Genomic DNA, 19,892 nt, shown 5'->3' with positions numbered 1-19,892 from the left:
AAAATTAATTGATCTGTTCCCTTAGGATTTGTATGTATGTTATGTTTACATAAAAATGTATCTTTTAAAACGCGGACTTACTCTTTGTAAGACTTCTTGAGATTACGCTGTGAAATATTCTAAATGAGCTGAGTAAGAATGAACAAAGGGCCCCACAGTTAGGAGAGCAGAATGTAGGGACAGCAGGTCAAGAAGGCGCAAGAAGCCGTGTCCTCAGAAGAGAGCAGCCCATGGGGCTTTCCCCATTCACAATGGTTTTTGAAAGTCAAGTCCTACTGGAAGTCATACTTCACGGCTCCCTATGACGTTGGGATATAGTAAGACATAGATGTTTAGTTCCTAGCATGAGCTCCTAAAAGCCTTGGGATTTCCAAGCAATAGGAGTGAGAGGAACATTTTTGTTATTCATAACACACTCCTCTTGGCCATACCTGAATTTATGCTAATGAGGTGACCCCTAGATGGCTTCCGGACGCGGCTGGTTGCCAGAGGAACCAACCAAGTGATTAGAGGGTTGGCACTCTCGGCCCCGGCCTCTGACCTCTGAGGAGGGGGAAGGGGACTAAAAGACGGAGTTAATCACTAACGGCCATGATTGAATCAATGATGCCTAAGTAATGAACCCTCCATAAAACCCCTGAACTACCGGGTTCAAAGAGCTTCTAGGTTGCTGACTGCATCCAATGTGCTGGGAGGGTAGCTCCCCCTGACTTCACGGGGACAGGAGCTCCTGTGCCTGGGATCCTCCCAGACCTTGCCCTGTATACCTCTACATCTGGTTGTTCATCTGTATTCTTTATAATATCCTCTTATAATAAATCGGTAAATGCAAGTAAAGTGCTTCCCTGAGTTCTGTGAGCCTTTCTAGCAAATTACTGAGCTTGAGGAGACAGTTGTGAGAATCCCCAATTTACAGCCGGCTGGTCAGAAGTACAAGAGGCCCAGGACTTAGGCTTGGCGTCTCAAGTGGAGGCAGCCTTGCGGGACTGAGCCCTTCACTACTGAGTAGCTAACGTCAGCACTGAATTAAATCATATGACACCCAGCTGGTGTCAGAATTCCATGGTCTTGAGACCTGCCGAGTTGAGTTGCAAACCTTTTGTACGCACAAATTCTCATCCGTCCTGCCAAATAAACACTAGGTTTTGCACTGAAGTACCATTTTTGCCTTAAAAACAGAACAAAACGAAAAAAAAGCTACTGTGACAAAACGTTTCTCTAAAATCTACCCAAACCAGCTGGACATTTAAGAAGCCCATGACTGAAATCTTTGACCTTAAGATAATGCAGTTATATCGTGTGAACGTGTGTGCACCGACTGGCTGAGGGAGGGAGATCACGAAAATGGCCACACCACTCTTTCCTGCCCCGAGTCCTTTTGCAGTGTGATTGTGGAGCTCCTCCTTCCAGAAGCGGTGACTCTCTTTCCAGCTCTCGAACTGGGACTGGCCTGTCACTTGCTTTGACCCACAGAAAACAGTGAAAGCCTTGCATGCTCACTCTCTTTCTCTTCCCTTCTCTGTCTCTTTCTCTGAAGTCTGCCAGCTGCCATGTGAACGAGCCCAGGGAGCCTACTGAGGGATGAGAGGCCATGTGGGGGAGAGGCGACCGGCACCAGCTGAGGCCATCCTACAGCAGTCAACCCCGGGGGCTGGCCACATCCCCCCGAGTGAGCCCAGCCAAGACCAGAAGAACGAGCCAGCTAAGCCCAGCCCAAACTGTTTACACAGGAAATCACCACCAGGTAAATGAGTGTTGACTAAGCCATTACGTTTTGGGGGGTGGTTCATTATGCAGAAAAAACTGACACACTGGCCGTGAGCTGCTCGAGGGCAGGGTCCCAGGCACTGTGTCAGCAGAGCAGAACAGCGCCCCACCCATTAGAGGTATTCTTATGGGTATTCTTGAACGAGGGGACCCATGGCACTGGGAGAAACAGGAAGGAAAATCTACTCGGATCCCAAGATTCTCCTGATCTTTGCCTCGTAACTGCTCAGAGCGGAGATCTAGTTCCAAGAACACAGTACTGAAACCCAAGGGGACTGTGGGCTCATTTCCAATTTACGAGGAATGCATTACACATAACCATGGTTTCTTCTACCAGCTCTGAAAGGTGCCATCATTGGAGTACTACTTGAATATACTGACATCCACATGGGAGGGCAACACACACACACACACACACACACACACACACACTTTTCACACGCAGGTGAGCAAATCAGCCCACAGCCAGGCCCATGAGAACATCTCTTCTCTTCCCAGCTTTTCCTTGGTGCCCCCGCCCTATAATGTAAAAGGGCACCCTAACAGAACTCCCTCCCCGCTGCCGGTAGACTCACGTTGACACAGGGAGGTAACCCCTCTCCACAAAATTTAGTCCTCGCGCAAAGAAACTTGGCATTTCACACATCTGACAGGTCATTTCTGCCTCAAATCGGCTGTATCCAACTTGTTTTTTATTTAAAAAAAAATAGGATGTATTTTATGGCATTGCAGACAAAATTAGCATGTTTGCAAAACAATACCCATATGCCAGTTGTCTCCCAGAGGTGCTGCCGTTGAGGATAAATATGGCTGTGTTCTGAGAACACAGCCCCCTTTCACGATGGGGAAAGGCAGGAAGCAGTTCTCTCCAAGACCATTTTTCCTCCAGAAGCTTTGCCCCACTTGAAATCGCAGACTATTACCTCACGCGCAATCTTAAGTGGAAGGCCTCTCACCACACGTTATTTTACCAAGGAGCATTTCTTTGTTGCCTCACTGCAGCCCCGAGATGCCAACCCGCAGAGAGCCCACACGTGGTCCTGTTTCCTTCCGTGGAACTCCTGTCGTTGCTGGTTAAATTCTGACCCTGTGTTTTCTCTCAGCTCATCAACCAGAGCTCACTGACCGTTGGGTGCAAGTTGGCCAACGGGACCCACGTTTGCAGAGCGGTGTCACAGTGGAAGCTGGCCGGGGGCCAGCGTGAGGGCGGGCAGCAGCACAGGGTCTCTCTCGTGGTCCAGACGGCCATCGCCCTACAACCCAGAGGACGCCCAGACTCATGTGGCCTTGGGCAAACTGAACTCGGCCCAAATAGGCGACAGCTAAAAAGAAGTGTGAGTGAGGGAGACTCAGAACCTTCCAGAACTTCAGAGTATCTGTGGCCTTGACGAGTCCCCGTAACCTCTGCTCTGGCTTCCTCCCTTCTCTTCTCTCCCAACCCCGATTCCATTGCCCTCAGCTGCAGTCTGGGGTACTTGTTTGTCCTCGCCCCTTCTGACGGCTCTCCCTCTGTTCAACCTTCTCTTCCTTCTACCTCACCCCTCACACTCCAGACGGCTAAATATGTCGCCGGGGCATAAGCAAACATTTCCTTATCCTTAGAGTGGATTACATGCCACACTTTACAACATCCAAGTGGTCCAACTGAACCCACATCACGCATTTTCTCTACCCTACACCTTCAACATGAGGACACACACACACACACACACACACAAACTAGGCTTGCTGAATATGAATTTTTTTTAATGAGGAAAAAACACGAAACACCAGGAAAAAGTTCTTACAAACAACCACCATGCACGGAAAGGGACATTATATTCTGCAGCAAACTTCAAAAACCAGTTACCAGAGGAGAAACGGAAAATTCTGGAGAAGAGTCAAGAAGGGAGCATGATTCCACTCCCAAGCCACCCTCACCCTTCACAACCGTACCGAGGAGTCAACAAATCCCAGACAGAAGCAAAGTGGGTGGAAACAGACCAGTAACCTGCAGGGCGGGTGGTTCTGGAATCCAAAACGCCAGCACCTGCCTTGTGCAGGTGAAGCAGAGCTTCACATGGGACACGTAACCTTTCTGGAAAGAAAGCAGAGCCCAGATACTTTAAAGCAAACAGATAAAGTAAAATTACACCCCCTTCTAGCTACCATTCCCTCTTCAGATGAAAGGAAGATGCACGTAAAAGGCAAAAAACCTAACTTAGAAGAAAGAATTCACAGAATAGAACGAATTCCTAGCAACAGCCTCACACTACAGAACTTAAGAAGAAAGCAGGCACGGGAGCACCTGGGTGGCTCCGTCGGTTAAGCTCTTGGTTTTTTTGGCTCTGGTCATGATCAGAGCGGTTTTGTGAGTTCGAGCCCCGAGTCAGGCTCTGTGCAGACAGCACAGAGCCTGCTTGGGATTCCTTCTCTCTCCCTCTCTCTCTGCCCCTCCCCTGCTCACACTGTCTCTGTCTCTCTCAAAAATAAACAAATAAGCTCAAAAAAAAAAAAAAAAAGGAAGAAGAAAGTGGGTGCAATTAAACGAAAGTTCCAAGGGGAGGTGATAACAGGATGTTATATGAAAAGAGTGATTTTAAACTTCAGGAATCAAATTGAGGACCAATGTAACACAGAACGAAAAAACAGAAACTTCAAGGAACAGAATACCCTGAGAATCTTACAAAGCTGAGAAAAATAACAGGAAGACACGTATTCAAGAGTCAATGCAAACCACAGGCAGAAAAAACGCATAGACCATTACGGGCAAGCACACCAATTAAAACTGCTAAAAACCGAGGTGAAAATAATTTAACAGCAACAAGTGAAAGGAGACACATAACCTTCAAAAGAGCAACCATATGACTGAGAGCGACTTTTCCAAAAAAAAAAAGTGAAAGCCAGAAGACACTGTGATACCTCAAAAAATTTTTATTTATTTATTTATTTTGAGAGAGAAAGCGTGTGCAGGGGAGGGGCAGAGAGAGAGGGGGAGAGAGAGAGAATCCAAGCAGGCTCTTGCTGCCAGTGCAGAGCCCAACGCGGGGCTCAAACTCATGGACCGTGAGATCACGACCTGAGCGGAAACCAAGAGTCGCACGCTCAACCGACTGAGCCACCCAGGTGCCCCGACCCTGCGATACCTTTAAAGTGTCAGAAGAAAGTTAGAACTGCCAACCAGGACTTCTTTGTGAAAATATCCTCGCGGAAAGCCTCTGCACTGAAAGCCCCATGATGTAGGCAGGAAAGAACACTGAAGCAGGTGAATATGAGGTGGGGGACGAATCTAAGTGAATACTGACTGCATAAAACGAGTACACACACACACACACACACACACACACACACACACACTATTATTATTTGAAACGTGTGGCAACAGCATAGGAATTGGGAGGAGGTAATTGGAGTCAAAATATTTGAAGGTATTTAAATTGTTCAGGAAATGGTATCACCCTTTGATAAGTCAAGGATTTGTGAGTAACCACCAAAAGAAGAGTAAATGTGTTAGAGGAGCGCCTGGCTGGCTCACTCTGTAGAGCATGCAACTCTGATCTCAGGGTTGTGAGTTCAAGCCCCATGCTGGGGGTAGAGATTACTTAAAAAATTAAATAAAAAAAAAAAAAAGAGAGAATGTGTTAGAATGTAATAGATAGAGTGAACATAATAATTTTTAAAATGCTTAATCCCTCCAAAAGAACACAGGAAAGCAGAGGATAAAGAACAAAAAACAGCTAGAACACAGAGAAAACAGAGACAGTAATTTTAAACCCAAATCATTGATGATTAAATGTAAACGGATTAATGCTCCAATTGGTTGTCTGATGCTTATAAGAGACATACTTTAACTATAACTTTACGGGAAAAAAATTTAAAAATAAATATAACTGTGCAGGAAAGTTGAAAGTAAAAAAAAGAATGAAAAAAAAATACACATAGAAAGACTAACTGGCAAAGAAGACTTTAAGCCAAAAAACAATACTAGAGAGAAGGAGGCTCATTTCGTAAAGATAAATGTTTCAATTTACCAGGAAGACATTAATTTTTAAATCTGTGTGTACTTAACGGAAACTCAAAGTATATGAATCTGAAATAAGTGAACAAGGTGAGCTTGGGCGGGTTAGTCGGTTAAGCATCTGACTCTTGATTTTGGCTCAGGGCCAGTTCTCACGGTTCGTAAGTTCCAGCCCTGTGCCAGGCTCCGTACTGACAGTGCAGAGCTCACTTGGGATTCTCTCTCTCTCTCTCTCTGCCCCTCTCCTGCTCGAGTACTCTCTCTCTCTCTCTCAAAATAAATAAATGCACTTAAAAATATGTGAACTAAAAAAAGAAATCCATAATCCATGATCATAGAGAGAGGTTTTAAATATCTCTATCAGTAACAATTAGAGTAATCAGACAAAAAGCTAAGAATACATATTTGAAAAGCATGCTTATCTAATAAATTTGGCCTATTTGACATATACAGATCATATCTAAAAACTGTAGGGGCGCCTGGGTGGCTCAGTCGGTTAAGTGTCCGACTTCGGCTCAGGTCATGATCTCGCAGTCCGTGAGTTCGAGCCCCGCGTCGGGCTCTGTGCTGACAGCCCAGAGCCTGGAGCCTGCTTCAGATTCTGTGTCTCCCTCTCGTTCTGACCCTCCCCCATTCATGCTCTGTCTCTCTCTGTCTCAAAAATAAATAAACATTAAAAAAAATAAAAAAAATAAAAGATACAATTAAAAAAAACTGTAGAATACACATTCTTTTCAGATACACACAGAATACTTTTACAAAATTGATCATAAATGAAATGTCAACTGACTTGAAAGGATTAAGTCATATATATGTTCTCTAGCCATAGTGAAATTAGACAAAAGATTACTAGGAAATTCCCATATGTATGGAAATTAAGCAAAATATTTCCAAATAAATCATGGGTCAAAGGATAAATTACAATAGATATCAGAAAATATTCTAACTGAATAATGAAAAATGACATGTCAAATCTTGTAGGAAGCAGCAAACACTGGGCTAACTGGAGAAGTGATAGCTTTAAATACCTATTTTAGAAAAGAAGAAAGGCTGAAAATCACATTGATCTCAGAAGCCTAGGAAAGGAAGAGAAGTTAAACACAAAGAAAATAAAGGAAGGAGATTTTTTTTTTTAATTTTTTTTTCAACGTTTATTTTTTTATTTTTGGGACAGAGAGAGACAGAGCATGAATGGGGGAGGGGCAGAGAGAGAGGGAGACACAGAATTGGAAACAGGCTCCAGGCTCTGAGCCATCAGCCCAGAGCCCGACGCGGGGCTCGAACTCACGGACCGCGAGATCGTGACCTGGCTGAAGTTGGACGCTTAACCGACTGCGCCACCCAGGCGCCCCAAGGAAGGAGATTTTTAAAAAAGCAGAAATTAATAAAATAAAAACCAAACATATAATAAAGCGTCAATGTAGCCAAAAGTTAGTTCTTGGAAAAAAACTACTGATAGCTCAAAACACTGAAGTCCCTAGCAAGAGTACTTAAGAAACTCTTAGAAAGAGCACAAATTAAAGCATCAGGAATAGGGGCACCTGAGTGGCTCAGTCAGTTGAGCGTCCGATTTCGGCTCAGGTCATGATCTCTCGGTTCATGGGTTCGAGCCCCATGTCAGGCTCTGTGCTGACAGCTCAGAGCCTGGAGCCTGCTTCGGATTCTGTGTCTCCCTCTCCCACTCCCATTCTCTTTCTCTCTCAAAAATACATAAACATTAAAAAATTTTTTTAATATCAGGAATAAAAAAAGCATCACCATAGATCTTTCAGATATTAGAAAAGACAGTAACAAGATTATGATAAATTTATGCCCCCCAAAATAAAAAAATATTTTTAAAAAAATTTTAACTTTTTAAAAACTTTTTCCTTCCTTCCTCCCTCCTTTTTTCTTTCCTTCTTTCTTTCTCTCTTTCTTTCTTGTAATCTCTCTCTCTCTTTTTTTTAATGTATTTATTTTTGAGACAGAGAGAGACAGAGCATGAACAGGGGAGGGGCAGAGAGAGAGGGAGACACAGAATCTGAAACAGGCTCCAGGCTCTGAGCCGTCAGCACAGAGCCCGACGCGGGGCTCGAACTCATGGACCGCGAGATCGTGACCTGAGCTGAAGTCGGACACTTAACCGACCAAGCCACCCAGGCGTCCCTCTTTCTTGTAATCTCTACACCTAACATGGGGCTCTAACTCATGACTCCAAGATCAAGAGTTGCATGTTCCTCCAACTGAGCCAGCCAGGCTCTCCCAAAACAAAAATCCTGATGAAATAGACAAAATCCTGGAAGAAGCTCACCAAAAGTGCCACGAGAAGAGGGAGAAAGATTTTATATGCCATTAACTATTAATGCAATTGAATCTCACTACACACAGAAAACTTGGCACAGCCGGCTTTGTCAATGAATTCTATCAAATATTTATAAAGGAGGATAATTCCAATCTTACACAAACTCTTCCAGAGGACAGGAAAAGAGGAAATACTTCCCGACTTATTTTATACATCTGGTGTAACCTTGGGAACAAAACCTGGCAAGGACATGACGAGAAAGTAGTATTGCAGACCATTCTCACTAAACATAGATGCAAAAATCATAAACACAATCTTGACAAATGGAAACCTGTAGGCGTTATATTAAAAGGATAGCACATCACACCACGTTACATTTAATCCCAGGAATTCATGATTGATTTATTTGAAAAAAGGAGTTTCAGGAAAGCAACTGACGGAAGTCAACAGGATAAAAACCCCTAGGATTTAGGAATGTAAGGAACCTTCCTTAACCCGATTTTTAAAATATATAAAAACTGAGGAAAAAAGGAAAAGATTACTATCACATGCTAAAACACAGATGAACTTTGAGGACATTGAAATAAGCCTGTCACAAAAAGACAAATACTATCCAATTCCACTTATATGAGGTACCTAGAGTAGTCAAATTCACAGAAATAGAAAGTAGAATGGTGATTGCCAGGGGCTGGGGGGAGGTGGGAGATGGTAGTTGTTATTTAATGGTTTTGCAAGAGAAAAATGTTCCGGAGATCTGTTTGACGACAATGTGAACATATTTATGGCTGAGATGGTGAATTTTGTGTTCTGTGTTTCCCACCTTAATTTTTCTATTTTTTTTATTTTTTTAAATGTTTATTTATTTTTGAGAGAGAGAGAGAGAGAGAGAGAGAGAGAGAGCGAGCACAAGCAGGGCCGGGGCAGAGAGAGAGGGAGACACAGAATCCGAAGCAGCCTCCAGGTTCTGAGGTGTCAACACGGAGCCTGACACGGGGCTCGAACTCATAAACTGTGAGATCATAACCTGAGCCAAAGTCAGATACTTAACTAACTGAGCCACCCAGGCGTCCCTCCACCACAGTTTTTTTTTTAAAGGAAAGGATTAATAATATACCCTACATTAAAATTCTATTCATCAAAGATACTATGAAGAAAGTGAAAAGGCAACTTACCTAGTAGAAGACTTTTGCAACATATATAATATACTTCGGAAGTTCAGGTATCTAGAATCCTATAGAGAACTCCTACACATCAATATGAAACAAATGGACAACCCAGTAGAAAAATGAGTGACAGAAATGGATAGGCACTTCAGAAATGAGATATTCAAATGGCCAATAAACATATGATAAGGCGCTCAACACCATTAATAATAGGGGGAATTAAAATTAAGTGACAGTACGACCTACACATCGGAATGCTAACAATTAAGAAGACGGACAATACCAACTATTGGTGAGGATCTGGGGCTCCCGGAGTTCTCACACCTGAGACAACAAAAATGTTCATCGACGGTAGAATGGAATATTCCACAACAAAGAAAAAGAACGAACTGTAGCTTCATCGAACAACACAGATGTGCCTCCCAGACACATGTTGGACAAAAGAAGCCATACACAAGAGGGCATCCTTTATGCTTCCACAGAAATAAAGTTTAAACAGGGAAAACATAGTTCCTGGTCATGGAAGTCTTAGGAAGGCAATGACTGGAAGGTGACGTCGGGAGCAACTCAACAATGTTACACATCGTTAATGGACAACTACAGTAGGCATTCATTCTTCTTAGGATGTTTATACTTTGAAAAGATTTCAAGAAAATACTGTGTGACCTTATGCATGTGTCACTTACATTAAGCTGTAAACCAGCTGCTGCTGACATTCCAATTAAGAAGTCACAGTCCAGGGCCACCTGGGGGGCTCAGTCAGTTGAGCGTCCGACTTCAGCTCAGGTCACGATCTCACGGTCCGTGAGTTCGAGCCCCGCGTCGGGCTCTGGGCTGATGGCTCAGAGCCTGGAGCCCGCTTCGGATTCTGTGTCTCCCCCTCTCTCTGCCCCTCCCCTGCTCATGCTCTGTCTCTCTCTGTCTCAAAAATAAATAGGAACATTAAAAAAAAAGAAAAGAAAAAGAATTCACAGTCCAGGGGCGGACAATTAGCATTCTCATCGGGACACTCGCCCTCTAGATGTGTGCCTACGACAAGCACTTCTATTACCTGTGCCTTGCTCAAAGCCACGGCAATGCTAATTAGTGTCCTGAATATCTGAAATGACCACTGGTAAAATTAGTGGCCTGGTAACGACCACGATACGTACTAGAAATGGGCTCTCGTTGGCAAAGTGAGAGGTATTTATGAATGGGGACTGGCTAAGGATATCTTGGAGACCCTTCTCATCCTTATGGACGCTGGGTAGCTCCAATGCATACCTTGCTGGTGCTTGAGACTTAAACCCCAAACGGTCTCATTTGGGAATCACGGTTACGCATGGAAACTATGGGAGCAGTCTCGATCTGTGCGCTGGGCACACCTCCCTGGTCTCACTGCACGGTAGGTCTGGCTGGCCCCTCCCGGCCTGGGGCCTCTGAGAACAAGGAACTTTGCCTTTGCGTACCCTGCACACAGCGTGGTGCATGGCACTCCATAAACATTTGTTGAATAAACAAATGAGTGGGTTAAGAGGTGAATTCGTGAGTGGTAGAAACCCTTTTGATGAAGCTCGATTCAGCCCAGAAGTCCATCGAATGGCATTATGTGATTCGTGATGGCAGCAAAGAATAGTAAAGGACCTCTTAGTTCCAGTACTGGGCATGATCGACGGCTGCTAAATTCCCTCTCCCGTATAACCCACCCCACGAGCTTAAATATGCCATGAAGCCAAAAGGCACCCGGAGTGTGGGCAGTACATGAGTCGTGTTTCTTCCCCCACCCCTCGTCCTGCAGGCAACAGTGGCCTAATGTATAATGGTAGAGCTGAGGGTTTGGGAAAGGCCAGTCCACTGTGGCCGTGAGCGGGCCTCCCCTGGCCTGGGCCCTTATGGTCAGTGTGAGCAGTGTGTGTGTGTGAAGGGTCCACTTCCAGAGCCCCTGAGCCTAGAGCATCCCTGGGCAGCAGCCTGGGGCCTTGAACCAAGTGCTCCCTGTCTCCCTAGGTTCTCAGGTCAAGGTCCCGGCTCAGAAACAGGTTTTCACCACGTCACAGTTCTCCCGAACCTCAAGTGAAGACAAGGGCACTGACCGTTTACCAAGAGGCTACCCCTGGGAAAGTATCCCAAGCCTGCTTTTCTCCTCATGAGTAAGAGTAAAGTTTGTTACTCATTGCATTTCAACCAAAAATTAGGTTCTGCCTTTAAGCTGGGAAAGTCCAGTGCCGTGCCTGTTGAGCGGCTCGTTCGCTCACGTCCCCTCTGCTTTCCTGTGTCTACACTCTCCTCAATCATCAAGGATGCAGCCATCCTCCTTGCCCTCTCCCCTCTCCCACACTCCCCCTCAAACCTGTGCTAATACAACCTGGGGTCCCCTGAGTGGACCAGAAAGTCCGGAAAACGTAACCTTCACCGGAAAAAGCCAGATCATTCCCCGGGTGTTTACATTTCACTGTTGCTTTAGGAAACTGGAAGATCCAGAGAACCAGGAGTGGAAGGAGAAGGCTTGCTTGCGTCCTGCCTGCATCTACCCTGAAGTGCACGGGGTCACAGCCCAGAACCCGGAGGCTCCCCCCCGGGCCTGCTGCGCTCCACCTCTTTTCAAGTCGTTGCATTTCCAGAAGCCCACACATTCCTTCTTTTTTTCTCTCGTCTTGGCTACACGGTCCTTAAAAATAGTAATTCCGAAAAAGACAACCAGACAAGCCAGAAATAACCACTGGTTCAATGAACTTCTGAACAAATATGGCAATATTGACAAGGAAATTCTAAATTCAGTTGCAGACTCCGGCTTCATTCTAGGAAGGAAGTGAAATCCAAAAAACGGAGACAAACAGAAACGAGTTAGTTTACGAAAACAAAAGGAAGGCTTTCGAAAGGCGATAAAAGAGCCAAGGAACACGGCGGGAGAAAGCCAGCGCGCAGGGCCCGGCGCCCCCTGTTTCTCTCGCCCCCTGAGCTTCAGAGGCCTGTGGAGGAAGCCCAAAGACCAGACAGGTGTTGGAAGGAGACCTGCCCGCCTTCACATCCTGGCTCTGCTGCTTTCTGGCTGCGTGACACAGAGGAGTCGCTGACCTTGTGCGTGCCTCAGTTTTCCCATCTGTTCATTGGCGCTAACCGCTTCTACCCTCAGATTTCTGCGGATTCAGTGACGTAAGATGTGTAAGACTCCCCTCACGGAAACGTTCGCTGTCGTGGGTGGTCGTGGTGCCACGGGTGCGGAAACCTGCGGCAAGTCAGAGGCTTTCGTAGCTCGGGTGGGCACAGTTTATTGGATGCCAGTTGGACCTCAACCGAGTTGCTGGGAAAAAAGGAGCAAAAACAAAAAAGACAAAACAGACAGAGACGGCCCAGAGCGAGCGTTGGGTTTTATGAGTGCTACGTGGGGAACGTCTTGTTTCCACAGCTGTGGCCGGCCAGGGAAGGGAAGGAGAGAAGCTATTTGTTGTTGGACTCAGAGGAGGTGGGGCGGGCGGGGTGAGGTCAAAATGGGTGTCACTCACTTTCCTGATATTCCAGACCACAAAGCGTAAACATATCCCAAGGAGCTTGGGGTGGAAAGTCTTTTTTTTTTTTTTTTTTAATTTTTTTAATGTTTATTTATTTTTGAGAGAGAGGGAGAGACAGAGCATGAACAGGGAAGGAGCAGAGAGAGAGGGAGACATAGAATCCGAAGCAGGCTCCAGGCTCTGAGCTGTCAGCACAGAGCCTGATGCGGGGCTTGAACCCACAGACCGTGAGATCATGACCTGAACTGAAGTCGGACGCTCAACCGACTGAGCCACCCAGGCGCCCCTAAGAGTGGGGAGTCTTAAAGGATTTTCTGAGCCTGTCTTAACACTTGGTGATGCCTTTTGTCCGGGCAAGTTTGAAAGGGCCAACAAGGGGCAACTGACAGAGGGAGAGTCTCCGAGTCTTTCACTTCCGGGTCATCTGCCCTATGCTACTTTGCAGTAGCTGTCCTCTCCCACCCCGACCACAAAGACGGGATAAACGGCCCGGCCTGGAGCCCAGGGCGGAGGCCACAGGACCCCTGAGTGCTAAAGTCAGGAGAGAACGGAGGTGTGGAAGGCAATGTGAGGCCAGGACAGCGAGTAGGGGAGGGGCAGCATGCCAAGGGAAAGACACAAGTGAGACTGTGTGGGCACCATCACTGGGCTCGTGTGGCCGGGGGTGGCCTCTTGGGGGGCTGGGAGGCCCGATGGTTTTCAGAATACAGACGACCAGAGACAAAACACAGCCTTGAAGGTGACTGTGGACTTGGCATCAGAAGACGCCCAACGAAAAGCAACCCCAGCGTGGAAGCCTGCTGCATACACACTCAGGGGCCAAAGCCTCAGGATTTCTCGGTAATTAGGGCCACGACCGGTTAGACACTGAGGACGTCAGAGAGGTATGACAGGTATTTCCTGCTGCCCAGCTGGGAACGGGGACCAAGAAGATGTGTGGCTTTGGACAGGAGAACGGGAAGCTGAATGGCCAGATCCAGACCTGGCCTCTAGGAACCGAAGCTGGAGAGACACCGGCTCACAGAAGGCAAGGCGGCAGTTAAGTCAGCCCTCGCCCACGTAAGTTCACGGTCAAGGACAAAGTCACGGTGCTTAAGCGAGAGACCTCACTGTCGCCACTGAGGCTCGACCTTACCTGCAGTGAACGCACAACCCCGGGCAGCAGGCGAGCGAGGCACGTCCTGCACCCCCGCCCAGGTGTACATGCCCCTGTGGGTTCATCCTTGCTCATCGTGACACAAGCTTTTCCAGTCAGTCCCCACCCTGTTAACGGATTTCAAGCAAAACCAAAACCACTGATGGCTTAATAAACAGCTACGTTCTCCACTGCAGTCGTGGGGGCTGTTGATGTCCCCAACCACGTCCCCTTTCCCAGGCCGGTGCACCCATCCCCCGGCTGCTGTGAGCGCTGGCAGCTAATGGTTCACAGACAGGCCCTTCTCTGGACAACTGCCCTCGGTGGAACGAGAACCGGCCTCAGTGCCCCCCACAGAGCAAAAGTGTTTTAAGTGCGACCTCCGCTCTCCAGAACCCGAGACACCTGCCGGCAAAGACTAACTTCTCACAAGGAACAGACAGTTGTAAGTCCCAGGATACCTTTGGTTACTCGGTGGAATAGGGGCTAGAGTCAGTAACATACAAGGAAGCAGGCAGGGAGCCAGAGTCATGCGCAAAGCCCCTCAGAACCCGTAAGTGAGGGGGCCTGAGTGCTCTCTTGGATCAGCATGAAGGTGAAGGGGGAAAGAACATTCCGTGAGATTCCATTCATCTCCCAGGTCCTGCTCTAAGTGGTGCAGCGGCAGGAACCCCATGCGGGTGTCCGTGTTTTCCTATGAGCGAATTAAGACTCGGGGAAGTCAAGAAAACAGTTCAGTCTCCCCTCCTCTTCCGAGCTTTTCCAGCGTCATTTACACAGACTGAAGTTTCTCCCGCCTTAAAATGACAAAGTGAGCACGCAAACAAAATAAACTCTCACAGTCTCTCTGGTCCCCCGATCCTCCCCCGGCCCTGCCCTGTGTCTCTGCCTCGTTCTGGTCGTGAGCAGTGGCAGCAGCAGAGCTTTTAGGATGACTCGTCTGCCCCCACCTCTTCCTCACCCCGCCTCACTCCTGTGCTCGCGGCAACATGGCCCAGGAGCGTCGCGCTGCCCACGTTCACACTGAGAACACGAGGGCACCCGAGCCTCCTTGTGCTGCGACGCTAAGGCACCCGCTTCAGCTTTCATTTGCTTGCTCTCTGCAGCCTCTCGCATTGCTGAGCGCTTCTGCCGTCTGGAAACAGACACGGCCTCCAAAATTTCACCCGGTTTCCAGCTTCCCCTTCCATCTGCTGCTTGGGACTCCCTTGAGGCACCAGGTTCGTAGAGTTTCCTTCAGTGCTGGGACAGGCTTGCTCAAGTGCACACACAGAGCACCTGGGCCGGGCCAGACGAAGGGATGTGAAGCGGCCCCTCAGCCCAGAGCAGGCAGAGCCGTTTTCCAAACCCGCCGGGGTCCAGCCCCCGAGCGGCCCCTCTCCCAAGACCACTTTTCCCCAACTTGAAGCAGTTCTCTCGCCAAAAGATGGACGTTCACTATAAACCTCCATGTGCCAAAGGGAGTGGAATCCCTGGTGAGGATATTCTCGTAACACACACACACACACACACACACACACACACACACACGCCCCTTATAATGACACGGCTAGTTTGAACGTTAAATCTACAGGGCAACGAAAACTGTAAGAGTCTGTCTACTCAGCCAGGGATAGAAACCAGAATTCCCGCCCCACAGCTGAAAGCTCTAACAAGTCTGCCTTGCTGTGCGAAAATAAACACGGCAGCAGACACACAAAACCTGCATTTAGTTCTCACTCCCCTGGAGCCCGGTAAACAGCCCAGCCCCGGGGGCGGGTGGGCATGGCTCCCGAGCCGAGCCGGGCAGGCTCCAAGGCCGGAGCCTCACCAGAAATGAAGCCCGCTCGGCTCTGGGAACAGTCTGGGGGGGGGGGGGGTGGGCTCTACTCTGGGGTGCCGCAGTCGACAGACAGGAAGCCGGGGCCTCAGGCCTGGTTTCCTCCAGCAGGTGAATGATCAGAACCGGCAGGGAGGCTCCCGCCTGCCACCGAACAACAGCAAAGTCGCCGCGATGAGTCAGGTGCTGAAAGATCGCCCCTACAGTGCTTTTTGTTACTAGTCTGCAACAAGGCGAGTAGATACCTGGAGAGCACGTTTTTAGAAGCTTTCATAACAATTTGGCAGGGGGATTTTATGTCTATTTATAAAAAAACAAACCAGTATTGTATTTGGGGCTTTAGGTTAGCTTTATATTAATTGGCTTTCACTATACTTTGTGCTAAAGCATCAGTCTGCCAATACTAGAAAAGAATTTTCAATGGTGCACAGAGAGTTTGAGAAGCAGTGAAATAGGGAATTTTAAACGATCCCATTCGTTACAAGATACTCCAAAAGGAAAAAGATAAGCCACGGGATGAGAGAAAATGTTTCCAACACACTGAAGAAAGCTTTATGTGGGGCACCTGGGTGGCTCAGTCCGTCAGTTGAGCGTCCGACTTCAGCTCGGGTCACGATCTCGCCATTCGTGGGTTCGAGCCCCGCGTCGGGCTCTGTGATGACAGCTCGGGGCCTGGAGCCTGCTTCCCATTCTGTGTCCCCCTCTCTCTCTGACCCTTCCCCACTCATACTCTCTCTCTCAAGAATAAATAAACATTAAAAAAAAAACTTACAAGACAGGTTTATGTAAGAGAGAAATCCTACATGACGTAAATAATTTGAATCAATTAGAAAAATGGGCAGAAAGGCTTGGATAGGCATTTTACAGAGGAAATGCTAATGCCTGCTGAACATGCGGTAAGTGCTCAACCAGAGAAATAACCACTACAAGCAAGTGACCGCAGAGCAGTCCCTAGGTTGGCAAAGGTAAAAATGTCACAGTCCTGAAGGTTGGTGAGGAGGCTGAACAATGAGGACTCCTAGACATAGCTAGTCCAGAGAGTGAACTGGTCAGAATACTCTAGAAAATTCTGCAGCAGCATCCACTGACACCGAACACACGCTAACCCCCGGAAGGCAACTCCACTCCCAGGAACCAGCAGGGAGACGCTCGCGTGTGACCCAGCCGACCCGGATGAGAACAATCGTGGCGGTACAGCTTGCAAATGACAACAGGCCAGAGGTCCGCCGGCAGACCGCAGGGACAGTGCTGCTGTGTCCACCCTTCGCAGACAGCAGCACCGACAACGGACCACAGCTCGGGCCACAGCACGGATGCATCTCACAGACAGGACATCACCCTAGTCTCCTCGTGGTTCCCCCGTGGGATCTGTGGGACGTTGTGGGACGTTCTAGGGACAGACTGCCCAGTAAATGCGTTACCATTGTGCTTCTGGACTCATTCCCCTCTGTGGAGCCAACCTCCGCTTGGTACCCACATGTCACGGGGGGGGGAGGAGGGGTGGTCAGGAAGTGGCCCCCAAAGGAGCCTTGGGGTGAGAGGAGCCTCCTGAGGTCAGGGAACAATTCACAGTCCGGCAAGAAGCCATACGCCCAGGTCACGAGGAGGGAGGCCAGGCTGTGGCTGGGGACAGTGATTTCTGCTACAGGGAGAATCCCCCAGGGTGGTGGGGGGTGGGTGCAGAAGCCTGAGACCCTCAGGTTTACAAACAACAATAATGGAGTGGGGACACCTGGGGGAATCAGATCAGGTTTCTGGTGTCTGATGTCCACCTGGAATCGTTAGTCTCAGCTAAATATCTGCCTCAGGCTGCAGCCCCGGCAACAGAACGAGGTGGCAGGACAGAGGCGGGCAGCTGTCGTCGGTGGGGCCGGACCACACAGCTGTCTTGGAATATCCTCCCGGCGTCACCCTCCACCCCCACGACAGCCCCAGGACGGCTCAGGGGCAAAGAAGCAGGGCTTGCATGTGAGGCTGTGGACCCGCCCCGGTGGATGAGCCCCGGGCCCCACAAGAGTCACGAGCTCCTGTCACAACCCTTAGCCAAGCCCTCAAGGTCCCCACAAAGGTTAAGCCCAGTCGCGAGACCCCCCACACTCGGGGAAGCCCAGCTTGCATCCTGCGTTCATGACCGCCCTCCGGCCCGGGTTACAATCAGGGCTCCTCTTTACCACAAGCACCGTTACTTGGTTCGGCATCTTGATCAGATTTCCAGGGAAATAAGTTAGAAAGTTAACCTAAGGTCAAGTGCAGACGTGGGCAGGTCCAGAACTCGGCGGGGAGGTGGGGAGGTCTGAAAGCCTCTTTCAAAGGTACCTTTGTGGAGAAGAGGCCACCCCAAGCTGCCAGCAGAAGGGGCGAGGCCCTGCTCACGGCGTGTGGGCGCCCGGAGGGGGCCCAGCCCGGGGGGAGGGGGGGGCTTACCTTTCCCGCAGGCCTGCACCAGGCCGTACCACTCCCCGCAGCTGTTACACAGCAAGGTGAAGGCCGATCCGCGGCGGCCGGTGGCGGGGCCCGGGGCGCACACGTACAGCAGCTCATCCCCGGTCTCCAAGCCCGTGCGGCCCTGCAGGACGGTGTGTGGGAACGAGGGCGGGTCTCCACACGGCTTGTCTGAAGAAAAGGAGGCGGCAGTCAGCCTTCCCCAACTACCGGGAGAAAACAAACCTGAACGAACAAACAGCTCTCCCCCTCCCGGGTGCTGCCTGCACCCTGAACCGGGGTCACAGGGCCCACTTCGCCTTCACCCTGGCGCCCCCAGAGCCTGGCCGGATGCCTGGCACCAATGGGGCGCCTGGGTGGCTCGGTCGGGTAAGCGGCTGGCTCTAGGCTTCAGCCCAGGTCACGAGCTCACAGTTCAGGGGTTCGAGCCCCACGTGGGGCCCTGTGCGGACAGTGTGGAGCCAGCTTGGGGTTCTCTCTCTCCCTCTCTCTCTCTCTGCCCCTCTCTGGCTCCCCCAACTCTTGCGTTCGCATGTGCGCTCACGCTCTCTCACATGAGCGCGTGTGCTTTCTCTCTCAAAATTAAATAAACTTAAAAAAACTTGTTGAGTGAATAAATGTGCTACAAAGTGCTACAACTTTGTATCTTGAAATTGCCAGGCAACATGACCCACTAATGTCTCCTCGCAGGGAAGACCCAGAAGCGAAGGTCTAGCAGCAAAGCTCCTTTCCGCCTTGCTAACGAAAGCGAACAGATAGATACTCTTGGTCCAAAAGCTAAAAGGCTACAGACCACACGGTACAGCCGAAGGTGCCCCTCCCTTCCCCCAGCCTCTGATGGCGACCCCGTCACCAGCTTGGTGTATGCAAAGAAGCACAGATATAGGTATGGATACATACCAACATACGTACACGTGTCTGTAGACACAGATAGGTATAGTTTTGTGTGTGGTTTTAACCTGTTTCTAGCATATGTATTACCGATAGCTGTTTTTTTGGAGCAGTTTTAGGTTTACAGCAAAGTACAGTGGAAAGTACAGAGGGTTCCTATGTGTCCCCCGAGCCCGTACAGGCACAGCGTCCCCTATTATCCACATCCGACACCACGGGGGGCACACTTGTTACAAACTCTGAACCCACACTGTCATGCCACTTTCACTGGAAGTCCACAGTTTACATTTGGGTCCCTCTGTGGGGGAGCCCCACGCTTCGCTCTAAAGATGAAGAAAAGCCCCCCCTCCCCCATTCCCTGGAACCTCTTCCAGGGCTTTGCTCTCAGGCTGGTCCCGAGAGTCACTTTTGGGGAATGAGGCCCAGGTTTCCTTTTAAACTCTTGTTCTAAATGTCCTCTGAGAATGTTTTTACTGGTGCATATTTTTTTTTTTTTTTTTTACTGGAAATGAGCCTGTTAGCCATGAATGTAGGCTGGTTTGTATTAAAACTTGCAAATTGCTTATGAAAAACCCAAGACTTCAGCCAGCAACGGAGGCCTGAAGGTGAGAAGAGGAGGATCTGAGCTTTCCTGCCTCCACATCAGTGGGAGCCCTGGGGTCCGGCTCATGTGAGACCCTTGGGTTCAGAGGTCTGTGGGACAGATCCCAACACGGAGTCTGACTGTGTGGAATGACACTCGTAGCTGAAGGAAGAGGTTAATGGTTACAGAGCTGGGGCTTGAGACACGGGTCAGACTCCACCCCCGAGGTGGGCAGGGCCACTCCTGCTGTGATCCGAAGCCCCTCACCTACCCAGTCCTCTCACGTAGGGACAGACACAATAAATTCCCTTCAAAGTATACAAAAT

The 19,892-nt window shown here is 48.9% G+C and overlaps 1 protein-coding gene across 1 annotated transcript in view; it reads right to left on the bottom strand.

Moving 5' to 3' along the window:
- The window catches only part of SUSD5 (sushi domain containing 5), a 49,353-nt gene that overhangs the window by 2,690 nt on the left and 26,771 nt on the right, over nt 1–19,892 (bottom strand). The window contains exon 4 of the mRNA XM_047098907.1: nt 18,075–18,263. Coding sequence (XP_046954863.1) covers nt 18,075–18,263 — 189 coding nt within the window. The remainder of the gene's footprint in view (nt 1–18,074; nt 18,264–19,892) is intronic.

This window comes from Lynx rufus, unplaced genomic scaffold (assembly GCF_022079265.1).
Source record: "Lynx rufus isolate CCGP_SWC_20201006 ecotype Redwood Valley unplaced genomic scaffold, mLynRuf1.p SCAF_5, whole genome shotgun sequence".
NCBI classification, from domain to species: domain Eukaryota; kingdom Metazoa; phylum Chordata; class Mammalia; order Carnivora; family Felidae; genus Lynx; species Lynx rufus.
This window is presented reverse-complemented; position numbering and strand designations above follow the sequence as displayed.